Source organism: Triplophysa dalaica, chromosome 9 (assembly GCF_015846415.1).
Source record: "Triplophysa dalaica isolate WHDGS20190420 chromosome 9, ASM1584641v1, whole genome shotgun sequence".
NCBI classification, from domain to species: Eukaryota; Metazoa; Chordata; class Actinopteri; order Cypriniformes; family Nemacheilidae; genus Triplophysa; species Triplophysa dalaica.
In genome coordinates this window covers 19777715-19803306 of record NC_079550.1, presented here as the reverse complement: position 1 = coordinate 19803306, position 25592 = coordinate 19777715, and the positions used below count along the sequence as shown (strand labels likewise).

General features: G+C 34.2%; 2 protein-coding genes and 1 long non-coding RNA gene across 3 annotated transcripts; 2 read left to right on the top strand and 1 right to left on the bottom strand.

The window, feature by feature from the left end:
* The first annotated feature begins 316 nt into the window (after nucleotides 1-316).
* On the top strand, nucleotides 317-20232 carry si:dkey-24p1.1 (uncharacterized protein LOC556718 homolog). Its single transcript, XM_056756061.1, has 16 exons — nucleotides 317-534; nucleotides 919-979; nucleotides 1060-1467; nucleotides 1829-2143; nucleotides 4005-4256; nucleotides 13851-14120; nucleotides 14493-14762; nucleotides 15032-15301; nucleotides 16186-16446; nucleotides 16594-16681; nucleotides 17023-17059; nucleotides 17248-17378; nucleotides 17455-17512; nucleotides 17603-17673; nucleotides 19436-19496; nucleotides 19683-20232. Exons 2-16 carry the CDS (start codon nucleotides 919-921, stop codon nucleotides 19917-19919), a joined length of 2790 nt encoding a protein of 929 aa, XP_056612039.1. The 5' UTR covers nucleotides 317-534; the 3' UTR covers nucleotides 19920-20232.
* Nucleotides 7159-10045, top strand: LOC130429094 (uncharacterized). The gene is made up of 4 exons (XR_008907536.1): nucleotides 7159-7289; nucleotides 7774-7834; nucleotides 7915-8308; nucleotides 8650-10045. It is a non-coding gene; the product is annotated as an uncharacterized LOC130429094 (long non-coding RNA).
* Nucleotides 20233-20694: 462 nt separating the features above from the next.
* LOC130429093 (uncharacterized) lies at nucleotides 20695-24050 on the bottom strand. Its single transcript, XM_056757459.1, has 9 exons — nucleotides 23906-24050; nucleotides 23013-23396; nucleotides 22606-22893; nucleotides 22461-22499; nucleotides 21777-22115; nucleotides 21358-21654; nucleotides 21152-21257; nucleotides 20932-20947; nucleotides 20695-20832 (listed from the first exon to the last, which is right to left on the bottom strand). Exons 1-9 carry the CDS (start codon nucleotides 23964-23966, stop codon nucleotides 20767-20769), a joined length of 1596 nt encoding a protein of 531 aa, XP_056613437.1. The 5' UTR covers nucleotides 23967-24050; the 3' UTR covers nucleotides 20695-20766.
* Between the last annotated feature and the right edge of the window lie 1542 nt (nucleotides 24051-25592).

The following is a 25592-nucleotide window of genomic DNA, read 5'->3' as shown; positions in this document are numbered from 1 at the left end:
TGCATAAGAACGTTATAGAGAAATGGGGGTTGGTGAGATTCATGGACCTATCTAGTTAAACATTTCATTTGAATTGTGCACGGTTTAATCCAATGAAATGTACAGTATAGTTGAAAAACATAATGCACAATAAAAAAACATAGTTTATGCAAAAAATAAAACTTGGTTATCTGTTTTTGCAAACTAACTCTTCATGCTCATGTCAAATTCTGTCAGCCGTAACCTTTACACATAAGTTACAGTAAATGGGCGTTCGTTTAAAAATAAGATTAGTTTCTATTCTATTTTTTAATAGTTTAGACACAGAAGTAACCACTGACACAGGAAGTCAACTTCACGCTCAAATAACAGAACTTAGCCCTGAATCTGTCATTTCTGCCTATTTCTTTTATGTCTGAATGTTGAAGTATGCAAAGGTAACGCATTAGATATACACAGGGGGATCAGAAATTCCCCTTTTGTTTCTTGCTGACATTTATAAGACATTTTAACTTTGCCGAGTTCCGCATTGAGAACAAAGGATTCATTTTGAAGGTAAAACTAAATTTTCATTTGTCTTTTTATCAGATCTTTTCGTAGTTGTGAAGTGAGGATGATGGATCTGGTGATTCATATTCTGTTTGTCTGTAAATCTTGTGTATTAAAGTGTATTTCTACAAACACAAAAGGACGTTTTAAGGGTGAATGTGCGAGGCCTGTTTTATTTATGTGGTGCTATGGTGAAAAATGGGAACAAATGTATTGTAATAATAGCAAAGATTAAAACCAAAGATGTAATTGCTCATTAAAAAGTTGATGATTAATAATAAAAATACATTATTGTCAAACATCTGCTCTACAAGACATCACAAGGTGGATTAATAAAAAAAAAAACACTGATGCTGTAAATGAATAATGAACATGTGTTTTATTCTATAGATGTTGAATAAACTTTACAGACAGATGATGTTTCCTGAATCAACTGCTTTCTTTTTGATTGGTGCGTATTATGTGGATTAAATACTGAACATATAAGTCTTTGTCTTAGTTTAAAATGTCAGTTATTTTGTTTTCCTGCAGTTCTTGTGTTCAGTTCCTCCACTGGTTCAACTGAAGAATTAATAAAAATCAGAGAAACAGAAGAAACAAAAGCAGAAGGGTCATGTGTCACCATCCCGTGTACCTACAAACATGGGAATGCTAAAAACATTAAACTTCTGTGGTATAAAGATCCAGAATATGATAAGGAACTAAAGTTATTTACTGGGACTATCTTATACAGTAACACAGTTGATCATCCTCAGTCACCAGGTTACTCCAGTAGAGTGGAATACATTACTGGTAAAGCAGAAAAAGACAAAGATCGGAGTAAATGTGATTTAAAAATCAATGATCTACAAAAGACAGACAGTGGAATCTACACCTTTAGATTCATTTATTCAGATAACAGCAAGTACATGATCAAAGCTTTGAATCTCACAGTCACAGGTGAGCACTGTTTGATTGCGATATATTAAATGTTTTTCTCAATAACAAACATCCACATTTGTTAAATTAAATTGAGTATTTAAATAAATTCTAAAACATCTTTATGCAGGTTTTTTCATACATTTAAAACATTAAATACAGCATCATAAAGCTGAATGATACTGGACGGAATGTGTTTTGTACATATGTTGTACAGATTGTTAAGAACTACGTACGATTTCAACAACACTTCCTGATCAATGCAGATTACGACCTTAATACACCAATACTGTTTGTTTTCCAAAACAAATCTGACTTTCAGGTTGTTTTTAATAACAGTTGCAGACATCCATCTTGCAATATATTTTTCTCCTCATTTCAGACAACCCTTGCAAACTGAACATTGAACCATCAGAGATGAAGAATTCAGTCAAAGAAAACGATGAATTTAGTGTTCACTGTTCAACATCTGATTCATGCCCATCTTATCCTGAGTGGTTTCTCCTAAAACCAGGACAAGAACCAGAAAGAGTGACATCAGCAAGATATAAAATCACACAAGAGAAAAATGAGGGCAAAAAAAACACCAAATTGAAGTTCAATGCATCATGGCAGGATGATAACATGATGTTGTCTTGCCGTTCAGCAGAGACTCAAGACAGCTGTCTCTTCAGAAATATCACTCTGTCTGTAGAATGTGAGTGTGTATGATAGACTTATAGGTAACACTTTATAATAACTGCAATCTATGAATCATTAGTTAAGCATCAGTACATAATTAATTAATCATTTATGAAGCATTGGCCCCACATTAATAGACATTTGTAAGCAGTTTATAAATACAGCTATAAATGCTTTGTTCTTGATTTATAAGCCTGTATATAATATGCTTAATAATAAAATGTTCATACTTTATTAAGGATGAATTCATCATTTCTAAATTAAGGATTACATTACTTACAAACCAGCTAGTTAGGAGTTGTCAGTGGTTCATGAGATAATTTAGAAAGTGTAAGTAAATGATTAATAAACTCTTTGAATGCACATTTATACATCTTATTATTCTGACAAATAGTAACAGTTACTTAATTTGTTAATAAATGATTTTTACCACACATTCCTGCTGTAATTCATGATTAATTAAGGTAGTTATTAAACATTTACTAGTTGTTAGATAACTATTTTTGTGAGCCCATCTAAAGTGAGGACTATGTAGACCTTGTAAAGCATTTACAAATGAGAGTTGCATGTCACTTCAAAGTTATATTTTTTTCTGGAGGTGTGCAGGAATTACATTTTTTTCAGAAGTTTATTTTTCATTTTATATCAATTCATTTAATGTTAATTTATATGTTCGGTTGTACAATTTTAATTTTGCAGAGGTTTATTATTTATTTTAAATTAAATCGTTTTATATTCATTAATATGAACAGTTCCATTCCATTCCATTTTCTACCGCTTATCTGAACTACCTCGGGTCACGGGGAGCCTGCGCCTATCTCAGGAGTCATCGGGCATCAAGGCAGGATACACCCTGGATGGAGTGCCAACCCATCGCAGGGCACACACACTCACTCATTCACTCACGCACTCACACTCTACGGACAATTTTTTCCAGAGATGCCAATCAACCTACCATGCATGTCTTTGGAGCAGGGGAGGAAACTGGAGTACCCGGAGGAAACCCCCGAGGCACGGGGAGAACATGCAAACTCCACACACACAAGTCGGAAGCGGGAATCGAACCCCCAACCCTGGAGGTGTGAGGCGAACGTGCTAACCAATATGAACAGTTGTACAGTTTAATTTCTTTTGCATCTTGAAATAAATATTTCTATGTTCTGTTCTGTGTTGTGTTTTTCCTATTTCTGTTTAGAAGATAACTGAGCCTTTAACTCTCATTTGTAAATGCTTTACAAGGCCTACATAGTCCTCACTTTAGATGAGCTCACAAAAATAGTTAACTGACAACTAGTAAATGTTTTATAACTACCTTAATTAATCATGAATTACAGCAGGAAAGTGTGGTAAAAATCATTTATTAACAAATTAAGTAACTGTTACTACATGTCAGAATAATAAGATGTATAAATGTGCATTCAAAGAGTTAATTAATCATTTACTTACACTTTCTAAATGATCTCATGAACCACTGACAACTCCTAACTAACTGGTTTGTAAGTAATGTAATCCTTAATTTAGAAATGATGAATTCATCCTTAATAAAGTATGAACATTTTATTAATAAGCATATTATATACATGCTTATAAATCAAGTACAAAGCATTTATAGCTGTATTTATAGACTGCTTACTAATCTCTATTAATGTGGGGCCAATGCTTCATAAATGATTAATTAACTATGTACTGATGCTTAACTAATGATTCATAGCGTGCAGTTATTATAAAGTGTTACCGACTTATAAATCCTGTGTTTATCTTATACAGTATAGTGTGATTTCATGACATGAATAATGTTGTATATGCTACAGTCATCAGATTTTGAAAAATCTCTCTTATAAAATAGTTTGCAACTAATATCTGATATTTTCTTCTAGATGAACCAAAGACGGCAGAAGCAACAGTAAGCCATGTGAATATCAAGGAAGGAGATTCTGTCACTCTCTCTTGTACCTCTAGAGGACGCCCTAATGTCAACATGTCATGGTTCAAAAATAGGACAAAGCAAACACAACAGGCTGTGTGGATACTATATGATGTTAAACCAGAAAACAGCGGAGAATACTTTTGTGAAGCTGAAAACAAGCATGGGAAAGTTAAATCGAATAGAATTTCCATCAACGTAAAATGCAAGTTTGTCTTTAGAGCTTCTTTTCATGTAATTTTACTTAAAAAGTCATTTTAAGGCCTTTCATGCCTAAACATTTTTGTTACCCTAATAATGTTGTCAATGTTACTTATCGCTGTCATTTATAAATAAGGGAAATAATGAAAAAAAAAACATCTAATAACATCTCTGATTTTGTGTCTGCACACTACTGTACATTTTCAGATGGTCCAAAAGATGTCATAGTGACTCCTGTTGTCAGCATCAGTAATCTCAGAGAAGGAGATGAGCTGAAACTGAAGTGTTCAGTAGGGGGCAGTAACCCAACAGTCCATCAGTTTAACTGGTACTTGAATGATTCTCTCTTACACCAACAAACCAGTCAGATATTATTTATCAGTGAAATTAGACCAGAAGATAAAGGCTCTTACCACTGCGAAGTCTCCAATGGAATAAAAACAGCACAATCTAACAGACTCCAGATATATGTAAAGTGTAAGTATGATGGTTTCATTGAGGCTGATTTGCTTGATTTTGACATTTGACAATATGATATATTATTTTCTGTACAGCTGCAGAACCAATTGAGGGACCACTCCAGTTTTGCATTTATCCACCTCAGTCTGTTGACTTCCCAAAAAAAACCAAGGACTAACAAATTTAAAGTCGGCATGAAACGGATGTAGCGATTGTCTTTTCTTCCGTATCGTGACGTATATTCGAGTGAAACAACTTCTGAAATGAGAACAAATGTAGGACGGGACTTGATTTCATTCATCGAGTACTGATTGGATTGTTGAAAGTTGGTCGTCGCTTACAAAATGGAGTCAGATTAGCGCCAATACATACGAATGACTATCTTTATAAGTTTGGTGTTTTTACAGGTCCAAATAGTAAGACTTCAAAAATGATTAACTAATTATATATATGCTAAAAATGACAAACTCCCTTATGTTTAATACAAAAACATACAGACTTTAACTTTAATCCAGTAGACACCAACTAGATTGATTTTAGTTTATTATAAAATGAAAAGTTCCACTTCTGAATGGTCATTGGTTAATAGCGGTGATTTAGGCTATTTACAATAAAGTGGACGTATGACTAGTGACTACTTCAAGTTGATATTGTTCAGAGCCATTGAGAAAGAGTTGTCTCAAAGTTAGTAAAACAACATTAAAAGATGTAAGTCATTCAATGAATAAAAAATGAAAGAATTTTATCATGTGCGGAGAAAATATAACTTCCTGGAACTATCTGAAGGCTCCATGAATCATGTCACACGCATTTTTTGAACTTCCGTTGTCACGACATATCTAGAGCATCTTGTAAGGTTTCTATTATTGGTGACAAGGTTATGTGTTTCATTACAGTGAATACACACACATGAATGTATAAGTGTAATGTCCTGTTGCTTTGAGTAAAAATTTCTCTCAAATGCATAAGTGTTACATCATAGCTGGTATTTATAATTGTTTTTCTGCATTAAGTAAGGCCAACTTGTCTTCCAGAACTGCTTCTTCTATCATTAATAAACTGCTTAAGAAATTTAAAGTGTCAGATTTGTATTTCTTTAAAAATGTTAGTGTGGTGAGGAAGGCGGGACGGGAGCTGTGAGGCGGGGCCGTTGGTGTGAGTGATATGGCTCCTGTCCTGCCTTCCTCACCACAGTAAGAACTAGCACAAATTACTCTTTTGATTTCATGGATGTTGAAAATGGTTTAACATCATGTGCGTACTTCATCTCATGCATTTTATTAGCGAGTGCAAAGTGTGCGCCACTGTCAGAATCAGGTAGAATGGTGTTGACCAGTACTGCGCTTAATCTTGAAGTCTTGGGTTTTAAACTTCTCAGTAGCCTGGTTTAGTTTAGTCGTTTTTCTTTGGTCAATTAAACTCAGGCCTTAAATAACTATGCAACACCATGCCAGATAAAATAAGAATAATAAAAATATAAATTATATCTGTCACAATTGCTGCATAACCTACGTGTTTAACAAGTTCTAAAGATGAATCACATTTTCAGAAACACTTTAACAATTGAAAAATACACATTACATTAGTAAATTTTTACAACAACAAAACAAATGCGTCATTTAGATCATTTATATTTTTCTATCTGTCAATGATGGCGATTTCAGCATTGACGTGACGCGAGTTAGACTTTTTATTTGATACTTTTTTAAACAACATTTTATTTGAATTGTACACGGTTTAATCCAATGACATGTAGAGTATAGTTCAAAAACAGAAGGCACTATAAAAAATACATGATTTGTGCAAATTAATAAACTGAGTTATCTGTTTTTGCAAATTAACTCTTCATGCTCATGTCAAATAAGGTCAACTATCAACTTTACACATAAGTAACAGTAAATGGGTGCGTCTTTACAAAGGCACCGCTGTTTAACCAAACTGAGAACATCTGACAGACAGTTGAAGGCATTTCTGCTTATGTGTTGGTAAATTAAAGGGCATGTTGAAAGTGAAAGCACAAAACACCCTCAAAGTGTTGTGATAAATTGATCTTTTGAAGAAACACAATTATAAATAGAATTTCTGCACCTGTTAAATTCACTACATTGTGAAGTTTAAAGCTTTTTTTTTCATGTCTAAGTGCATCTTAAAAACTTAATCTCAGTAAAGAGATGCTGAATTAAACAATTTCACAGATGGGCTCAAACATATTCTGAATAAAGTTATTCTCAGCAGCAGGTTTTATAATAGACAATATTTCTTCTTGATTTGAAACGCACTGTACAGCATATACGCACTGCAAAACAACATGAAAGACACATCAGATGAGTTTAAATATTTTAATAGTTTAGACACAGAAGTAACAACTGACACAGGAAGTCAACTTCACGCTCAAATAACAGAACGTATCTCAGAATCTGTCATTTCTGCCTATTTCTTTTATGTCTGAATGTTGAAGTATGCAAAGGTAACGCATTAGATATAAACAGGGGAGCAGAATTCCCCTTTGTTTCTTGCTGTCATTTATAAGTCATTTTACTTTGCCAAGTTCTGCGAGTACAAAGGATTCATTTTGAAGGTAAAACAAAAAAAATATTTTTGCTTTTTATCAGATCTTTTCATAGTTGTGAAGTGAGGATGATGGATCTGGTGATTCATATTCTGTTTGTCTGTAAATCTTGTGTTTAAAGTGTATTTCTACAAACACAAAAGGACGTTTTAAGGGTGAATGTGGGAGGCCTGTTTTATTTATGTGGTGCTATGGTGAAAAATGGGTCACAACAGATGTACTGTAATAATAGCAAAGATTAAAACCAAAAAATGTGTTTGCTTATTAAAAAGTTGATGATTAATAATAAAAAGACATTATTGTCAAACAGCTGCTCTATAAGACATCACAAGGTGGATCAATAAAAAGTAGAAATAAACAAATTAAGACGTTCGCGCTTGTGATCTTCAAAATACACGTTCATTCATCCACACATGCAACAACAAGCATCAAACCTCTCGAGATAAAACACTGATGCTGTAAATGAATAATGAACATGTGTTTTATTCTATAGATGTTGAATAAACTTTACAGACAGATGATGTTTCCTGAATCAACTGCTTTCTTTTTGATTGGTGCGTATTATGTGGATTAAATACTGAACATATAAGTCTTTAACTTAGTTTAAAATGTCAGTTATTTTGTTTTCCTGCAGCTCTTGTGTTCAGTTCCTCCACTGGTTCAACTGAAGAATTAATAAAAATCAGAGAAACAGAAGAAACTAAAGCAGAAGGGTCATGTGTCACCATCCCGTGTACCTACAAACATGGAAATAACGATAAACTTCTGTGGTTTAAAGATCCAATATATGATAAAATATTATATACTGGGACAATCTTATACAGTAACACAGCTGATCGTCCTCAGTCACCAGGTTACTCCAGTAGAGTGGAATATATTACAGGTAAAGACACAGACTATTGGAGAAATGTGATTTAAAAATCAATGATCTACAAAAGACAGAGACAGTGGAAACTACAACTTTAGACTCATTCGTTCAGACGTATACACAAAGTTCTTGAGCACAGCTATGAAACTCACAGTCACAGGTGAGAACTGGTTTATTTGATGGAGATATATTAAATGTTTTTCTGAATAACAAAATCCACATTTGTTAAATTAAATCTTTATGCAGCTTTTTTCATACATTAAAAACCGCATCATAAAGCTGAATGATACTGGATGGACTGTGTTTTCTGTGTTTAGTACATATGTTGTACAGATTGTGTAGAACTATGTAAGATTTCAACATCACTTCAGGACCAATGCAGAGTACGACCTTAATTCAGACCATACTTCATATGGTTTCCAAAACAAATCTGACTTCCAGGTTGTTTTTAATAACAGTTGCAGACATGCATCTTGCAATATATTTTTCTCCTCATTTCAGACAATCCTTGCAAACTGAACATTGAACCATCAGAGATGAAGAATTTAGTCAAACAAAAGGATGAATTTAGTGTTCACTGTTCAACATCTGATTCATGCCCATCTTATCCTGAGTGGTTTCTCCTAAAACCAGGAAAAGAACCAGAGTTTATTTATCAGTGAAATTAGACCAGAAGATAAAGGCTCTTACCACTGCAAGGCCAACAACGGAATAAAAACAGCAGACTCCAGATATCTGTAAACTGTAAGTATGATGGTTTCATTGAGGCTGATTTTCTTGATTTTGACAATATGATATATTATTTTCTGTACAGCTGCAGAACCAATTGAGGGACCACTCCAGTTTTGCATTTATCCACCTCAGTCTGTTGACTTCCAAAAAAACCCAAGGACTACTCAATTTAAAGTCGGCATGAAGCGGAAGTAGCGATTGTCTTTTCTTCCGTATCGTGACGTATATTCGAATGAAACAACTTCTGAAATGAGAACAAATGTAGGATGTGACTTGATTTCATTCATCAAGTACTGATTGGATTGTTGAAAGTTGGCCGTCGCCAATAAATGGAGTCAGATTAGCGCCAATACATACGTATGACTATCTTTATAAGTTTGGTGTTTTTTAGGTCCAAATAGTAAGACTTCAAAAATGATTAACTAATTACACTGAAAATGACAAACTCCCTTATGTTTAATACAAAAACATACAGACTTTAACTTTAATCCAGTAGACACCAACTAGATTGATTTTAGTTTATTATAAAATGAAAAGTTCCACTTCTGAATGGTCATTGGTTAATAGCGGTGATTTAGGCTATTTACAATAAAGTGGACGTATGACTAGTGACTACTTCAAGTTGATATTGTTCAGAGCCATTGAGAAAGAGTTCTCTCAAAGTTAGTAAAACAACATTTAAAGAAGTAAGACATTTAATTAATAAAAAAAATAAGAATTGAAGCATTAAAAGAGAAAATATAACTTCCTGGAACTATCTGAAGGCTCCATGAATCACATAAATTGTTTGAACTTCCGTTGTCACGACATAACTAGAGCATCATGTAAGGTTTCTATTATTCGTAACAAGGTTATGTGTTTCATTACAGTGAATACACACACATGAAAGTATAAGTATAATGTCCTGTTGCTTTGAGTATAAATGTCTGTCAAATGCATAAGTGTTACATCATAGCTTGTATTTATAATTGTTTGTCTGCATTAAGTAAGGCCAACTTTTCTTCCAGAACTGCTTTTACCATCATTAATAAACTGCTTAAGAAATTTAAATAAAAAATGTAAGAACTTACTCTCTTTGATTTTTTATGTCAATGATGGCGATTTCACTATTGATGTGATGCGATACACATGATCCTACAAGAGTAAAACTATTCATCTCATAAATTTTGTTCTGCAGAAAATCTTGAATTTATACAGTATGTGTTTTTTTAAACAACATTTTATTTGAATTGTACACGGTTTAATCCAACGACATTTACAGTATAGTTCAAAAACAGAATGCACTATAATAAAACATGATTTGTGCAAATGAATAAAACTGAGTTATCTGTTTTTGCCAATGAAATCTTCATGCTCATGTCAAATAAGGTCAACCATAAACTTTACACATACGTTACAGTAAATGTGTGTGTGCTTATGTCGTGGTTCTGCTTCATTTTGTCATATATTTCTTGGTCTCGGGGCAGAACCAGGACATGATCCCTTGTTTCCTGTTGAGAGAGAGGTTTTTGGGCCTCTTTGGTCACCTGCTCTCTCTCTGAGTCTCATCGTGTGTGTTCATACCCTGCACCTGTCCTGGTTAATTTTGACCCCTTTGAGTCCTCATGTTTTTTTTTCCTGTCTTTGGTCATTGTACATGTTTCCAGTGTGTGTATGCATACCTTGTACCTTCTCGTACATCGGTCTTTCTGTGCATTTTAGTTACATGTACCTTTGTGCTTGTCAGGCTCTTATGCTAGTTAGCATTTTATCTATCCTGTTGTTTTACCTGATCGTGTTCCTGTACCCTCCTGTTTGGATTACCTTTCCGGGTAAGGATTATATTTGGTTTCCTGTTGCTATCGTCCATGATGTTGTCAAGTTTAGTAAGTTTCAGTTTAGCTTAGTTTAGTTTTGTTTATGATAGTCCCTTGCTATCAGCCTAGTCTCGTTTTATCCTGTTCCTATTTCTATCGAGTGTTGTTTTACCCCCTTGTGCGTTTTTGTTTGGTGTTTTATTCGTGTCTAAATAAAAGTATTTGTTAAACAACTGCTGCCTGCATCTGGGTTCTACTGCCTATCGTTTTGTGACCGTTTACAAAGAAACCGCTGTTTAACCAAAGTGAGAATATCTGACGGACAGTTGAAGGCATTTCTGCTTATGTGTTGGTGAGTTAGTGGGCATGTTGAAAGGAAAAGCACAAAACACCCTCAAAGTGTTGTGATAAACTGATCTTTAGAAGGAACTCAATTAATAATAGAATTTCTGCACCTATCCAATTCACCACATTGTGAAGTTTAAAGCTTTTTTTTTGTGTCTAAGTGCATCTTAATAACAAAATGCCTAATTAAACTTTCACAGATGGGCCCAAACATATTCTGAATAAAGTTATTCTCAGCAGCAGTTTTATAATAGATTTTTTTCTTGATTTGAAACGCACTGTAGAGCATATACGCACTGCAAAACAACATGAAAGACACATCAGATGAGTTTCTATTTTCTGAATAGTTTAGACACAGAAGTAACCACTAACACAGGAAGTCAACTTCACGCTCAAATAACAGAACTTAGCCCTGAATCTGTCATTTCTGCCTATTTCTTTTATGTCTGAATGTTGAAGTATGCAAAGGTAACGCATTAGATATACACAGGGGGATCAGAAATTCCCCTTTTGTTTCTTGCTGACATTTATAAGTCATTTTATTTGCCGAGTTCCGCATTGAGAACAAAGGATTCATTTTGAAGGTAAAACTAAATTTTATTTGGCAGTTTATCAGATTTTTCATAGTTGTGAGGATGATTGATCTGGTGATTCATATTCTGTTTGTCTGTAAATCTTGTGTATTAAAGTGTATTTCTACAAACACAAAAGGACGTTTTAAGGGTGAATGTGCGAGGCCTGTTTTATTTATGTGGTGCTATGGTGAAAAATGGGTCACAACAGATGTACTGTAATAATAGCAAAGATTCAAACCCAAAAAATGTAATTGCTCATTAAAAAGTTGATGATTAATAATAAAAAGACATTACTGTCAAACAGCTGCTCTATAAGACATCACAAGGTGGATCAATAAAAAAGTAGAAATAAACAAATTAAGACGTTCATGCTTGTGATCTTCAAAATACACGTTCATTCATCCACACATGTAACAACAAGCATCAAACCTCTCGAGATAAAACACTGATGCTATAAATGAATAATGAACATGTGTTTTATTTTATAGATGTTGAATAAACTTTACAGACAGATGATGTTTCCTGAATCAACTGCTTTCTTTTTGATTGGTGCGTATTATGTGGATTAAATACTGAACATATAACTCTTTGTCTTAGTTTAAAATGTCAGTTATTTTGTTTTCCTGCAGCTCTTGTGTTCAGTTCCTCCACTGGTTCAACTGAAGAATTAATAAAAATCAGAGAAACAGAAAAAACAAAAGCAGAAGGGTCATGTGTCACTATCTCTTGTACCTACAAACATGGAAGATAAACGATAAACTTCTGTGGTTTAAAGATCCAATTTATGATAAAACATTATATACTGGGACAATCTTATACAGTAACATAGATGATCGTCCTCAGTCACCAGGTTACTCCAGTAGAGTGGAATATATTACAGGTAAAGACACAGACGATCGGAGTAAATGTGATTTAAAAATCAATGATCTACAAAAGACAGACAATGGAAACTACAGCTTTAGGTTCATTCGTTCAGACGCATCCACAAAGTTCTTGAGCACAGCTATGAAACTCACAGTCACAGGTGAGAACTGTTTTATTTGATGGCGATATATTAAATGTTTTTCTAAATAACAAACATCCACATTTGTTAAGTTAAGTATTTAGGGAGCTTTTTTCATACATTAAAAACCGCATCATAAAGCTGAATGATACTGGATGGACTGTGTTTTCTGTGTTTTGTACATATGTTGTACAGATTGTGTAGAACTATGTAGGATTTCAACATCACTTCAGGATCAATGCAGAGTGTGACCTTAATACAGCAATACTGTGTGGTTTCCAAAACAAATCTGACTTCAAGGTTCTTTAAAATAACAGTTGTAGACATCCATCTTGCAATATATTTTTCTCCTCATTTCAGACAATCCTTGCAAACTGGACATTGAACCATCAGAGATGAAGAATTCAGTCAAAGAAAACGATGAATTTAGTTTTCACTGTTCAACATCTGATTCATGCCCATCTTATCCTGAGTGGTTTCTCCTAAAACCAGGACAAACACCAGAAAGATTGACATCGTCAATAAATTACATCTCACAAGAGAAAAAAATCACCAAACTGAACTTCAATGCAACATGGCAGGATGATAACATGATATTGTCTTGCCGTTCATCAAAGAGTCAAGACAGCTGTCTCTTCAAAAATATCACTCTGTCTGTAGAATGTGAGTGTGTATGATAGACTCAGATCCTGTGTTTATCTGATACAGTATAGTGTGATTGCATGACATTAATTATGTTGTATATGCTACAGTCATCAGATTTTCAAAATAATAAAGTTCAACTTTATTTCTGCTTTTTTTCTAGATAAACCAAAGGAGACAAAAGCAACACTGAGCAGTGTGGATGTCAAGGAAGGAGATTCTGTCACTCTCTATTGTACCTCTAGAGGACACCCTAATGTCAACATGTCATGGTTCAAAAATGGGACAAAGCAAACACAACAGGCTGTGTGGATACTATATGATGTTAAACCAGAAAACAGCGGAGAATACTTTTGTGAAGCTGAAAACAAGCATGGGAAAGTTAAATCGAATATAATTCCCATCAATGTTAAATGCAAGTTTGTCTTTAGAGCTTTCTTCCCCAAGTAATTTTACTTAAAGGCCTTTTATTCCTAAACATGTTTGTACCCTAATAATGGTTTCAATGTTCATTATCGCTGTCATTTATAAATAAGGGAAATAATGAAAAAAATATTCATCTAATAACATCTCTGATTTCGTGTCTGTACACTACTGTACATTTTCCAGATGGTCCAAAAGATGTCAGAGTGACTCCTGCTGTCAGCATCAGTAATCTCAAAGAAGGAGATGAGCTGAAACTGAATTGTTCAGTAGGGGGCAGTAACCCAACAGTCCATCAGTTTAACTGGTACTTGAATGATTCCCTCTTACACCAACAAACCAGTCAGTTATTATTTATCAGTGAAATTACACCAGAAAATAAAGGCTCTTACCACTGCAAGGCCAACAACGGAATAAAAACTGCACAATCTAACAGACTCCAGATATATGTAAAGTGTAAGTATGGTGTTATTTTTTATTGATTTATTTTACAGAGAACCTCCATCATGTTACCATTAGGGTAACAATTGATTACAAGCGTAGTAATGAAATATCAGCTAACAAATTTATAATGCTCATTTATGAATCGCTTGTGTTATGTTGCTCATTTATCACTTTGGACATCATCTGATGAATGAATACATTTAAAGGTTTAGAGAGAACATGACAGGCTTTTGTCAACGTAATTCATAAAATTACAGTTGTAATTGTATTTTGTATGAAACTTAATGAGACGCATTGTGCTAATATCTAAATATATTTTTATATTGAAAAATAGTTTTTAGACAATGATGCCAGCAAAAGTTTTTTTCATTTTATTATTTATAGATTCACCACATCAGATTAAGATTGATGGCGGAACTTCTGTAAAAAATGGCTCCAAAGTAACCTTTATTTGCTCAGCTGATGCAAACCCTCCACCAAACTCATACAGCTGGAAACACACATCAACACCTGAATCACTACCTCTTTCATTCTCAAACACAACTGGAGTCTTAACCATTGACACAGTGACCATTCAACATGCAGGGACATACACATGTGCGGTTACCAATGATATTGGTACAAGTGAAACATCCATAAACGTTGCTGTTCTTTGTAAGTATTTATTTAGATATATCCAGACGTACAGTATAATTATATGGATCACAATACTGTCTGATCAGTATTCCTTCAAACTACAGCAAATTCTGCAGCCTCCTAAACATTGAACAATGTGTTATGGTTTAAGAAACGACATATCTTATACATTTTTGCTTGTTGTGAGATCGTAATTTATTGCTAAAAGAACACAATACATCTATTTAACATACAAGGATTTTGCAAACAACCTATTTATATACGTCCAATCTTCTCAAACTCTGTAGATGCCCCTTCCAAACCTATGTTGACCATGAAAAGTGAAGGAGAATATGGAGTAGTCTCTATTATCTGTACAGTTGAAAGCTCTCCCGCATCAAATCTTATAGTAACAGGACCCTCTGACTTCAAAAGCATGCCGGAGAATAAAAACAACATCAGTAAATCTGATAACAAGGTTACAATATACCTGAATGTAAGTGAGTCGGATGCAGGCGTGTATAAGTGTACAGCAGACAATTCAGAAGGAACAAATCACATTGAAGAAGAGCTGTTGTGTGAGTATTCATCAATTGAGTTGTATTTGTTATGACTGACAAAATATTTATAGTTTTGGGGGAACATGTATTAATTTGATAGCATTTTATTTATATTTATTTAATTTCAACAATAATTAAACGGTATAGTTCACACAAATGCTGTCACCATTTACTCATCCCCATGTCATTTCAAACCTGTTTGACTTTCTTTCTTCTACTGAAAATAAAAGACGATATTTTGAAGAATGTCAGTGAAGAAAAACCATTTGTCCCTATTGACTTCCATTGTATGGGGCACAAAACCAACCAAGGTCAATGGTGACCGACAGGTTTCGTTTACCAAAATTCTTCAAAACTCCTTCTTGTGTGTTCTGCAGATGAAGGAAAGTCATACAGGTGTAAAATGAAGAGAAGGTGAATAAATGATGACAGAATTTTTGACTATCCCTTTAATGGAATAATACAGCCGCAGAAAAATTATATGACCACTCCAAATTTGCGTTAATTTTTTTCCACGGCTGTATGTTGTATTTTAAAGGATCAACCTTTCCCTAAAAATTTGTTAAAAATTACCCAATACGTACACCACTCTTTGGATCTCACCCTGCCATGGTGTCTAAACAGTATTAGCTCCTAATTATTCTGGACTCCTACTGGCTTTTTTAAATTAATAAAAAAAAGGTTTATGTTTGTTTTGTAATAAGAGAAATTAATATGTTGGCACGAATATATATTTCTCCACATACTGTACCTCATTCAGACTTCAGATCCAAAGGTTTTTAAGATTCGATTTTAAGATCACCCAAGTGAGCCTAAACCTTTGAACATGCATAATTATACTTGATAAATGTAGGACACAAAGGAAATTTCATGTTTCCATGTCATTTGGCATGCGCTTGCAGATGCACCTAAGAATGCCCGTGTAAGATCTGAAGGGGAGCAGATAACAGGACACAAGTTGACTCTTGCATGTAACACTCAATCTAAACCACCATCCTCATATGAGTGGAAGAAAATCACCAATGGACCATTAGGGACAGAGGGGAAATCACAGATACTTCACTTACATTCCCTGCAGACCTCTGACTCTGGTGAATACGTCTGCATTGTTAAGAATATCGTTGGAAAAGCAGAATCTCAACCAATTGATGTCAAGGTGAAACGTAAGTGTAGACTTTAGTTCTGTAATTATTTTACACACAAATACATTCTGATCAATATTCTTCACTTTTTAGTTTAAATTGTAAATACAGATACTGTATATCCATTTGTGTTTCCCCATCTCATTCTCAATTCCTCTTAATGTACAGTTGACAGTCTTTCAGTGTTCTATCGGGCTATTTTTCCCATCATTCTACTGTTGATTCTCATCGCTCTGGCCATCTTTTTCTTACGCAGGTACATTCCTTAAAAGTTTGAAATTATGTGGGTTGCTAATGTTATATATTTAGTGATATGAACCCGGTTGGATAAAGCACCTTAAGTGTAATTTTCCCTTAAGTGTGGCATTTAAAAATAAATTACTTAAGTTATTGTCCTATTGTCTTTGGTAAAGGGAAATCACCCCTTAGGTGTCCCATTTAAGGGAAAAACTCAAGGTGCTTTATGCAACCTGGTCCAGTACCATAATAGCTAACCTGTATCATCTGTTAATTTAATATCACTTGGCACGCCTATTGCTGCTTTTAGGATATAGCTATAGTTGGTCTTTTTCTAATGATTGCTGTTTTATTTTGCAGGAAATTCATCAAGGCAAGAATACATCAACAAATCAGAGTAGATAATCACCTGCTTTTCCCCAAATATTCCTGTCACGTTTTTTCACACTTACAGACTTGCTTGCATTGCTATACAAGTTGAACTGACTAATACTGTATATAAAAAGCAGGGAAGACAATAAAGTATTTTTGTGTCTAATAAATCAAATCCCATTAAAATAGCTGTTTTGTTTGAAATGCACTCAGGAATCTCAAAACAATAGTCGAGAGAATCTGGCGATGGCAGAAGCTGCTGATCCAAGCCGTGGAAGAACCGATGACTTCTATACAACACTCCATTCTCCAGGTCCTGCGAGGGCACAGGTCTCTAGTGCGAGGTATTATCTGCTGACATGATGCTTGAGGGATCAATATGTGAATCTTTTAACTTAAAAAAGATCTTTGTCCTTTAAGGCCAGTGTCAAATACCCAACAAGTGTATTCTGAGATTACATTGCCACAAATGAAACAGGTAAGTGTGATTTTAATAAAAAAAGTGTGAAGGCTATATGCTAGCAAGATCTTCAGATTATTTTTTTAACTGGGATGCTCCAAACCACAGGAACGTGAAGACAATGGCTCAATAAACTACGTCACTTTGGATTTCAAGCGACAACAGGAGCTCGCAAAAAGGTAAAACAGATTTAAGCCAAATATTTATATCTAATTATAAACAAGATTTGAAATTTCCATGATTTGAACACTTAATAGAACACCAGAGCATAACAGAAAATGTTTGACATAATCCAATCATATACTAAGAATCTAAACAACTAAAGATGACAAAAATCACTTTAAATAATAAATCAAGAAAATTCAAGATAAAATCACACGGAATAAGAAGGTCATAGAACAACATTAAGTTGAGTAACATGTTTCATGTTTGTCATTCTTCTATGACTTCATACAACATTGATGCTCAAACATGTAATCTATTTTATCCTTTTTCTTGAGATTTACATACCCTGTAAAAAGATATTTGAGTCAGCTTAAAATAATAAGGCAACCTATCATAAGTATGTTTTTGAGAATTAAAAAAACAGAGGCTGAAGTTCACCCAATTTAAAAAAATATATATATATGTTTTAGTCATTAGTTGTCACAACATAGTCAAGTTCACCCAATGAACAACAGAACAACCAGTGTTGGGTGTAACTAGTTACTAAGTAATTAGTTACTGTAATTTAATTACTTTTCCCTTGAAAAAGTAAAGTAAGGGATTACTCATATGTTTTCTGTAATTTAATTACAGTTACTTTTGATGTAATTAAACTAAATACTTTGTGAAATATATGCGTGTGCAATAGTGTAATTGACATCAAAATTCAAAGTCTTACTTTAAAATTTGCTTTAATGTATGATTCTCACATTTGTAATACTTTGGTTAATAATATTATTTATTTGAATGAATTAAATAAGCAGTTTCATGTATATCCTTGAATCACTTAACTAATCAAGGTCGATGTAGGATATAGAATGTAATAAGTAATGAGTAACTAAATACTTTTTGGACAGAGTAATTTGGACAGTAATCTAATTACACTATTGAATATGTAATGAGTAACTAGTAATTAATTACTTTTTCAGAGTCACTTACCCAACACTGAGAACAACATATTTTTTTGTTGGCTGAACATTAATAGAGAAATATAGATGGTTATCTAAAAATAAACAAATGTATAAGTAACTCTAAACACAACAGATAACAACAGCCAGCAAGAACTAAAACACTAATCTTTAAAAGAAAAACAAACAAGAGACAACTGAATTGAATATGCTGCAATGTATCTTGGGAACTTTCAAACTCTTGCAATATTGTTTGTTCAGAATACACTGTTTATAAAGTTAGGCAAACTTTCTGAAGAATTATGAACAAAATCTAGAGTCCAGTCCAGTCACGAAAATAATCTTTATTAGAAACATGGGTAACACTTTCCTTGAAGCATGTATGTATAATGCAATATAAAAGTAGTTCTAAAGCTTTGTAATGCACTTTTTAATGCATTGTAATGTCTTATAAATAATTGTTATTACAGTAAATACATTATAACACCAAGCAATTCATTGTTACACAACACATTTTAAATTGGTTATAATTCTTTACAACTGCATACACAAAACACATTATGGAGAATTAAAATGCATTTTACTCTTTAATAACTCTTTATAATAAATTATACATACATTCGTCAAGGAAAGTGACGAATGTATAGGCTAATTTTGTTTTAGTATATGCAAATCAATAATTTTACTCAAAATAAATTGACTATCATTTCTATATTTATGTTACTTATTTATCTATGTAGGGAGAGCATTTTGCAAGACGGATTTTTTTACAGTGTAGACATATTTTTGGCAGCTTTTGACCATTTTCATTTCACATTGTTGTTTTTAGAGCATCTGATGATTCTAGCTCAGCGATCTACAGCAGAGTGTTCAAGAAAAAAAAGTCACAGGTAATGCTGTACCATTTATCAAAATCATCTCTGTGTCCAAATTCAACACTCATTGCATTCATGGTATTCATTAACATTTGATTCCCACAAATCTTTCTTTAAACGTATCACTCTAGCAGTAAACTGTAAATAACATAACACGCTGTAATCTAAATGCTACATTTTGAGCCTGTTTGATCCTTTCAGAATACCTCCGAGTCGGAGATTAACGATTATGAGAACGTTTCTTCTGCATGTGCTCGAAAACTTCCACTCACATACACAGGCTGGGAGTCTGATACCAGTGAGGAAGATGAAGTCAAGTACACAACTGTAACTTCTGCTGTAAAACCAGGTGTCAAAGAACCTAGGAAGAAGAGTTCGAGCTGTTCTAGCACTAGTTCTGAGGAAGAACGGACCGTATATTCAGACATAAAAACATAAACATCTATCTATATATCTGACAGAAATGTGATAGCATTATATGGCTTGTTAACTACTCAAAATTTCTTACATTTTTCAGAATGGGGTTTCATTAAAATAACATAATATCACATTTTTGTGAATGATATATCAGATGCTGTTGATTGTTTGGTGCTATAGGCTTGGTGTGATGAGTGTAATGTTTTGTGCATTAAAAAAACTGCTACAAGTGTTTCTTATAGACTGTATTGTAATATCACCAATAAACTATGTTACTTCTGAGTGAAGCTGTAAAACATTACTACTGAGCAGAATTAAACGTGTTGAATGTTAACAGATGATTATTCAAAGTCGGTTATTTTAGTTAGGGGAGGATAGCTTGGTTTCTATTGTGTTATGTATGTATGGATATTATAATCAAATTTGTCTTATTAATAAAGTATTGTTACAATTTCACTACTGCAATTAATGAACGCATTAAAAGCTTTTCATTTATATTTTTGTTATATGTGATCATGTATCAAGATAAGCCTTTTATGCAAAGATAACAACAAGCGCTAGACAAAGAGTTACTGTTATTTCAACCTAAAATCAGACAAAAGAATTAAACACAATGGTCTGGATTCACAGACAAGGCTCAGTTTAAGCTATACCTACATATATCTTAGATACATTAGGAAATTGAAGTTGCTTTAATAAAAATGCTTTAAAAACACGTCTGCTGTGCATCTTGAGACATGAAATTGTTTTTGCAATTGTCATTTGTACACATAAATGAAAAAGCCAAAGACAGATCCAAATGCCAAACTCATCTTTTTTTGGGTAAAAATTACTGAAGCACATTTTGGAGATTTGATGTGGAGCCTTTTTATCCGATGTTTCCATATATGTTGAGATCTGCCATATTTGTGCAGTAATTTTCATAATCCTTAATCTTACAGAGAACAGAGATACATAGGTCAGATCAATCTGTGCATACTTCAGTCTTTACTCATTGTTAAGTAATTGAAGTCATCAGATATACTGTACTTACAGATTTTTTTCGCTGACTGAGATGCACAGGAGAAAAAATGTAGAAATGTTGTTATTATGAAGTTCTTTAAACAATAATTGTATTTAAATACACTTAGATGGTATTATTTTTTATGATATTATATGATTATAAATATTAGATCTTATAATGAGACCCAATATAAACAAAACAAGATAAACACAAACATATGATTGTGCCCACACAACGTCATGATGCCTACCTGCGTCGCCTCTTGTACAAAATGTAGACAATGCAAAGGAGGAGAAAAACAAGTATGGGGACTATGATAGACGGCCCAAGAATCTCCACTCTAACACGCTGAAATCCTGATGATAATAATAATACATTCACTGATCACAGATCATCCAACATATAAAAACAAAAGTAAATATCCTGAAAAAATCTTGCATCTGAATCTAAACTTACTTTGAACACTCAGTTTAGTTGAACTATTAACCACCGTTTTATCCCCCCAAAACGATGCATTGCAAATTATTTGACTTTCCTCTTCGTATCCGGTTGGGATGAAGGTCACAGTCGAGACTGTTTCCCAAACTCCTTCACCCATGCTCTGATGTTTAACCGTTTCTCGGGCAGTTAGGACGCTCCAGGTGATGCTGGGGGGGTGAGAGGGGCACGTGTGTTTGACTGAGCATTCGATGGTGACGTTTGTCCCGGGCTCGATGTTGTCAGGGATTGGTGACATCACAGGTTTGTCTGGGGCTTTTTGGTTTTCACAAGAGACACAAAGACTGTTCAGTGCAAATACTTCACATATTTGTAATTAATAGGTGTTACTGCTTAAATGTCATAATCAAAAACATCATCGGTGTGAATACTTTTACCTCGCATTACAATGAACACACAGCTGTTGTTAAAAAGGTATTTCTTATTTTCTGTTTCTGCTCGAAAACAGAACGGTCCATTATCATCGTTCTGCACGTTATCAATCTCGACTGTACAGTCCTGATCAATTGAGTTTCCAAGGAGTTTTGTACGGCCTTTGAAGTTGTCCAAGACTTTGCTCTGTCCAGAGTGGAACATGTAAACTTTCTTCGAGACCCAACGAACCCAAAGATGCACGGCAAGTTCCTCATGCATCTGAAAACTGCAGGGTATCACCACACAGGAACGAGGTAATGCAGTGAGCCTGGGAACCACGTCTGCTTCATACACGCGATCAGCTAAAAATATACACCATTGATATTATTATGCATTTAGAAAAATAATTTTAGTATTTACACCATCAAGAATACAGTATATAAGGAGTGTGGTTCCAAACAGATAACTGTTTTTTTTTTTCAAAATTGTTTTATCGTGCATCTTATTAATATCAATCAAACTGAGATGTTTTGATTTGATTCAAGCCACAATATCAAAACAAATACAGCTTACTAACACAATAAAGACATGATAGCATTATAAAAAACAAGATTTTTGGAAAAATAATTAAACAGAGTTTCAAACTCTTCATATATAAATATTTGATAAAGCTGGGAGAAATATTAAGAAAAAAAAAATATACATACTGTCCTTGATTTCAGGATCCACCATTCTTGTTTCATAGTCTGAAAAAATAAGCAAAAGAAATCAAGATGAGTTTTGAGACAAATACACCTCTTTAAAATCTTCAGAATAAGTAGGGCTAGACATATTCTCTATGCATTAACTCACACGCTGAACTTTTGTTCTTTGTAGCTCTTGCTCTTATGCCTCCATAATGTGTTACAATACACTCAATGTCTGAGCTCTCAGCTTTCACAACACCTCTGCGTGTCAGAGTGATTTTCCAAAGACCATCTTCAATATGGTCAGTAGTTGTTTGATTAGATCGTTCTATACCATTGAGAATGATCTTTGGTTTGCTGTATGGACAGCTGTGGTAGGTGTGACATGCCATTATCATGTCGTCCCCGATTCTTTCGCCTCCATAAATATTGATGGTGGGCGGCTTCGGATAAGCTGCATGTTTAGAAAAGTTAGAACACGATCAGTTTTTATGGAAAATCATTCCTCTTTATTATGTATGTATTAAGTTTATTTGTGAAAACTTGATTTACAAGGAAAGAGTGTTTACATACTGTCCACAAGAATCGTTGAGGTGACATCAAAAAACCTGTAGGTGCTATTTCTAACACTTTCTGGGTCAATCCATGCATATAATTTCTCTCCATGATGGGACTGATCCAGGTTTATAATGAGAAGACTGCACTCTCTTTTTTTCGGGTCACCAAATAGAAACGTGTTTCCCTTGAACTTGTCAATGACGTCGGAAGGATGTTCGGGATCATAAACTAAAGGGTAGCCTTCAGAGACCCACTGATACCACACAACTCTGTTTGGGTTGGTGGGTGGATACGATGTGTAAGAGAAAGAACATGGTATAACCAGACAGGAACCTTTGAGACCATGAATTTCCTTTGGCATCCTCACTTCCCATGCAAACGTCTCATATAGGAGAAATCCTTTTAGAAAAAGTTAAGAGAATATTATTTTAGTTAAACCTGACACTTTTATATTTTGGTTTTATTAGTCATGCCAATTGCATAAACCCAATGTTTAATGTAACATTACTTTCTTCCTTCCAGTTTGCATAGTACAGTCAGGTCTCAAAAACTCCCCATATTCATTAGATTTGTTCAAGTTTTCAAGTGACTGCAGCAAACACATATACGGCTTCACAGCTTCAAACATGCGCGCACACACACACACACACACACACGCACACACGCACGCACACACGCACACACGCACACACGCACACACACGCGCACACACACACACACACATGCACACTCTTCCTTAAATTGTAATGGAGATAGTAAGCAGAATCTATTTTAATATAAATGTTTACTTAGTAGCCAAACCTGTTAAAACCAAACCTGTTTAGTAGCCTACATATTGTATGAGTACACACATGTAAACATTTTCAAAAACAAATAGAAACATGTATAAATCAAAAGGGATACTGTACCTTGGAAAATAAGATGAAGTAACAGCTTTACTTTCATTCCTGGATTACAATGTTTGCTCATATGTGAAAACGGGACTCAAATCCTACAAATACTCCAAATGTGTGCAGAACCGCAGCACATAATGTCCTGACTTAGACCATTTCATCAGTTTTCAATAAGTCTTCCCCTTTTCACTGGGCACTGCCCCTTGACCAATAGAAACTAAGAAGTGACAATGGCCAAGTTGAACAGTTAAATAAGTTTTATATATTTTCTTTATACAATAAGAAATAGGGAAACAACGATCAAAGATACAATTTATTATAGTTTATATTAAATGTTATATAATAAAATAAAAAACATTATTTCACCCTTCCCTTTTCAGCACCCTGAATAAAACAATATAGGTTTAGATGAGAACAGGAGATAACAAATACACAATACTGTCTATTTTAAAGTTAAAAAATATATATTTTCTCTGTCTTTTGTGGTTTCTCACTAATATAATTCACAACACATGAGTAATGAGCATTGTGGACCTGTTTTTGTGCTAGGGAGTGTGGTTGTTGGCTTATGGCCAGTCCCCATGAGCCTACACTGTAAAAAACGATTCTGGACGGTGTTAAATATAACCCATTAAAATCAGTTAAAATGTAGCTTAAAATATTGGTTAGAAAATAAAATATATATTAATAGGTACATTCTACCTACACTACCTAATTTTTATGAGTAATAATGGGAACTTAAAAAAACAAGGTAAAATTTACCCGAAAATGTTAGCTATGACACTGCGGAGGCCGCATGCATCAACGCCCCGGCGGGAAATCAGGAATCACGTGACGCATCCTCTTCAGATTCGATGACAGGATTTGTGGAGCCTCAAGTAAGTTTTTGTTCAACTTCTTTATATCATCATTTAAGCAAATTTTGTAATAACTTAAATGTTAGCTCGACCATTATTTTCTTCTTTGGGTTTAAAAAAGTTACGACTCTGTGTAATACCCCTATTTTCTCGGCGCCACAGGCTGACAGGGCCTAATTTAATTAATGTAACGTTATGTGTGGTGCTTAAGGAGAGTGACGTTAGGCGATTCGTACAGCGGAAAAAAAATTGTGCCGCCTCAGACTCTCGCCAAAATTATGTCGGGTGCATTCATCCGTGTCATTTATAAATGCAGTTGCGGCATAACGCCACAATGGCAGCACTGTTTTGTTATCAGCACCAGTTAGGCGCTGACGAGTTGCAGAACAAGACCTATTAAGAGCAATTCACGGCTGTTCATGTGAATCTTCTTACTTTCTTTTGCACCCAAGTGCGTTCAATTTCTTGAAAAGGTTTCTTACATTAAACTGCTGTACATCAATATAATGTTTAAAGCTGTGCCCTTAGCTTGTTGAAACTGCTTTTTTTTCTGATTGTCTAGCATTAGATAATATAGGTGGTGACTATTGTGGATTTGTAATGAAGACAGCACTCACAACATAAGAGGATATGTGAATAATGTTTATTCAACTAATGTGAAAATTGACATGCATTTTGTTTTTATTTTTAGTAGGTAGGAGAACTTCAGAAGCAGGACCCAGCAGATGTGTGTATAGTTATGGAAGGCAGCAAAGTTTTGAGCGGGTGTGTAATCAGAACCAGAGCATGCATACTGTTGATATATGCACTGAACATAAAGTATCCAAGTATCCAATATGTTCAAG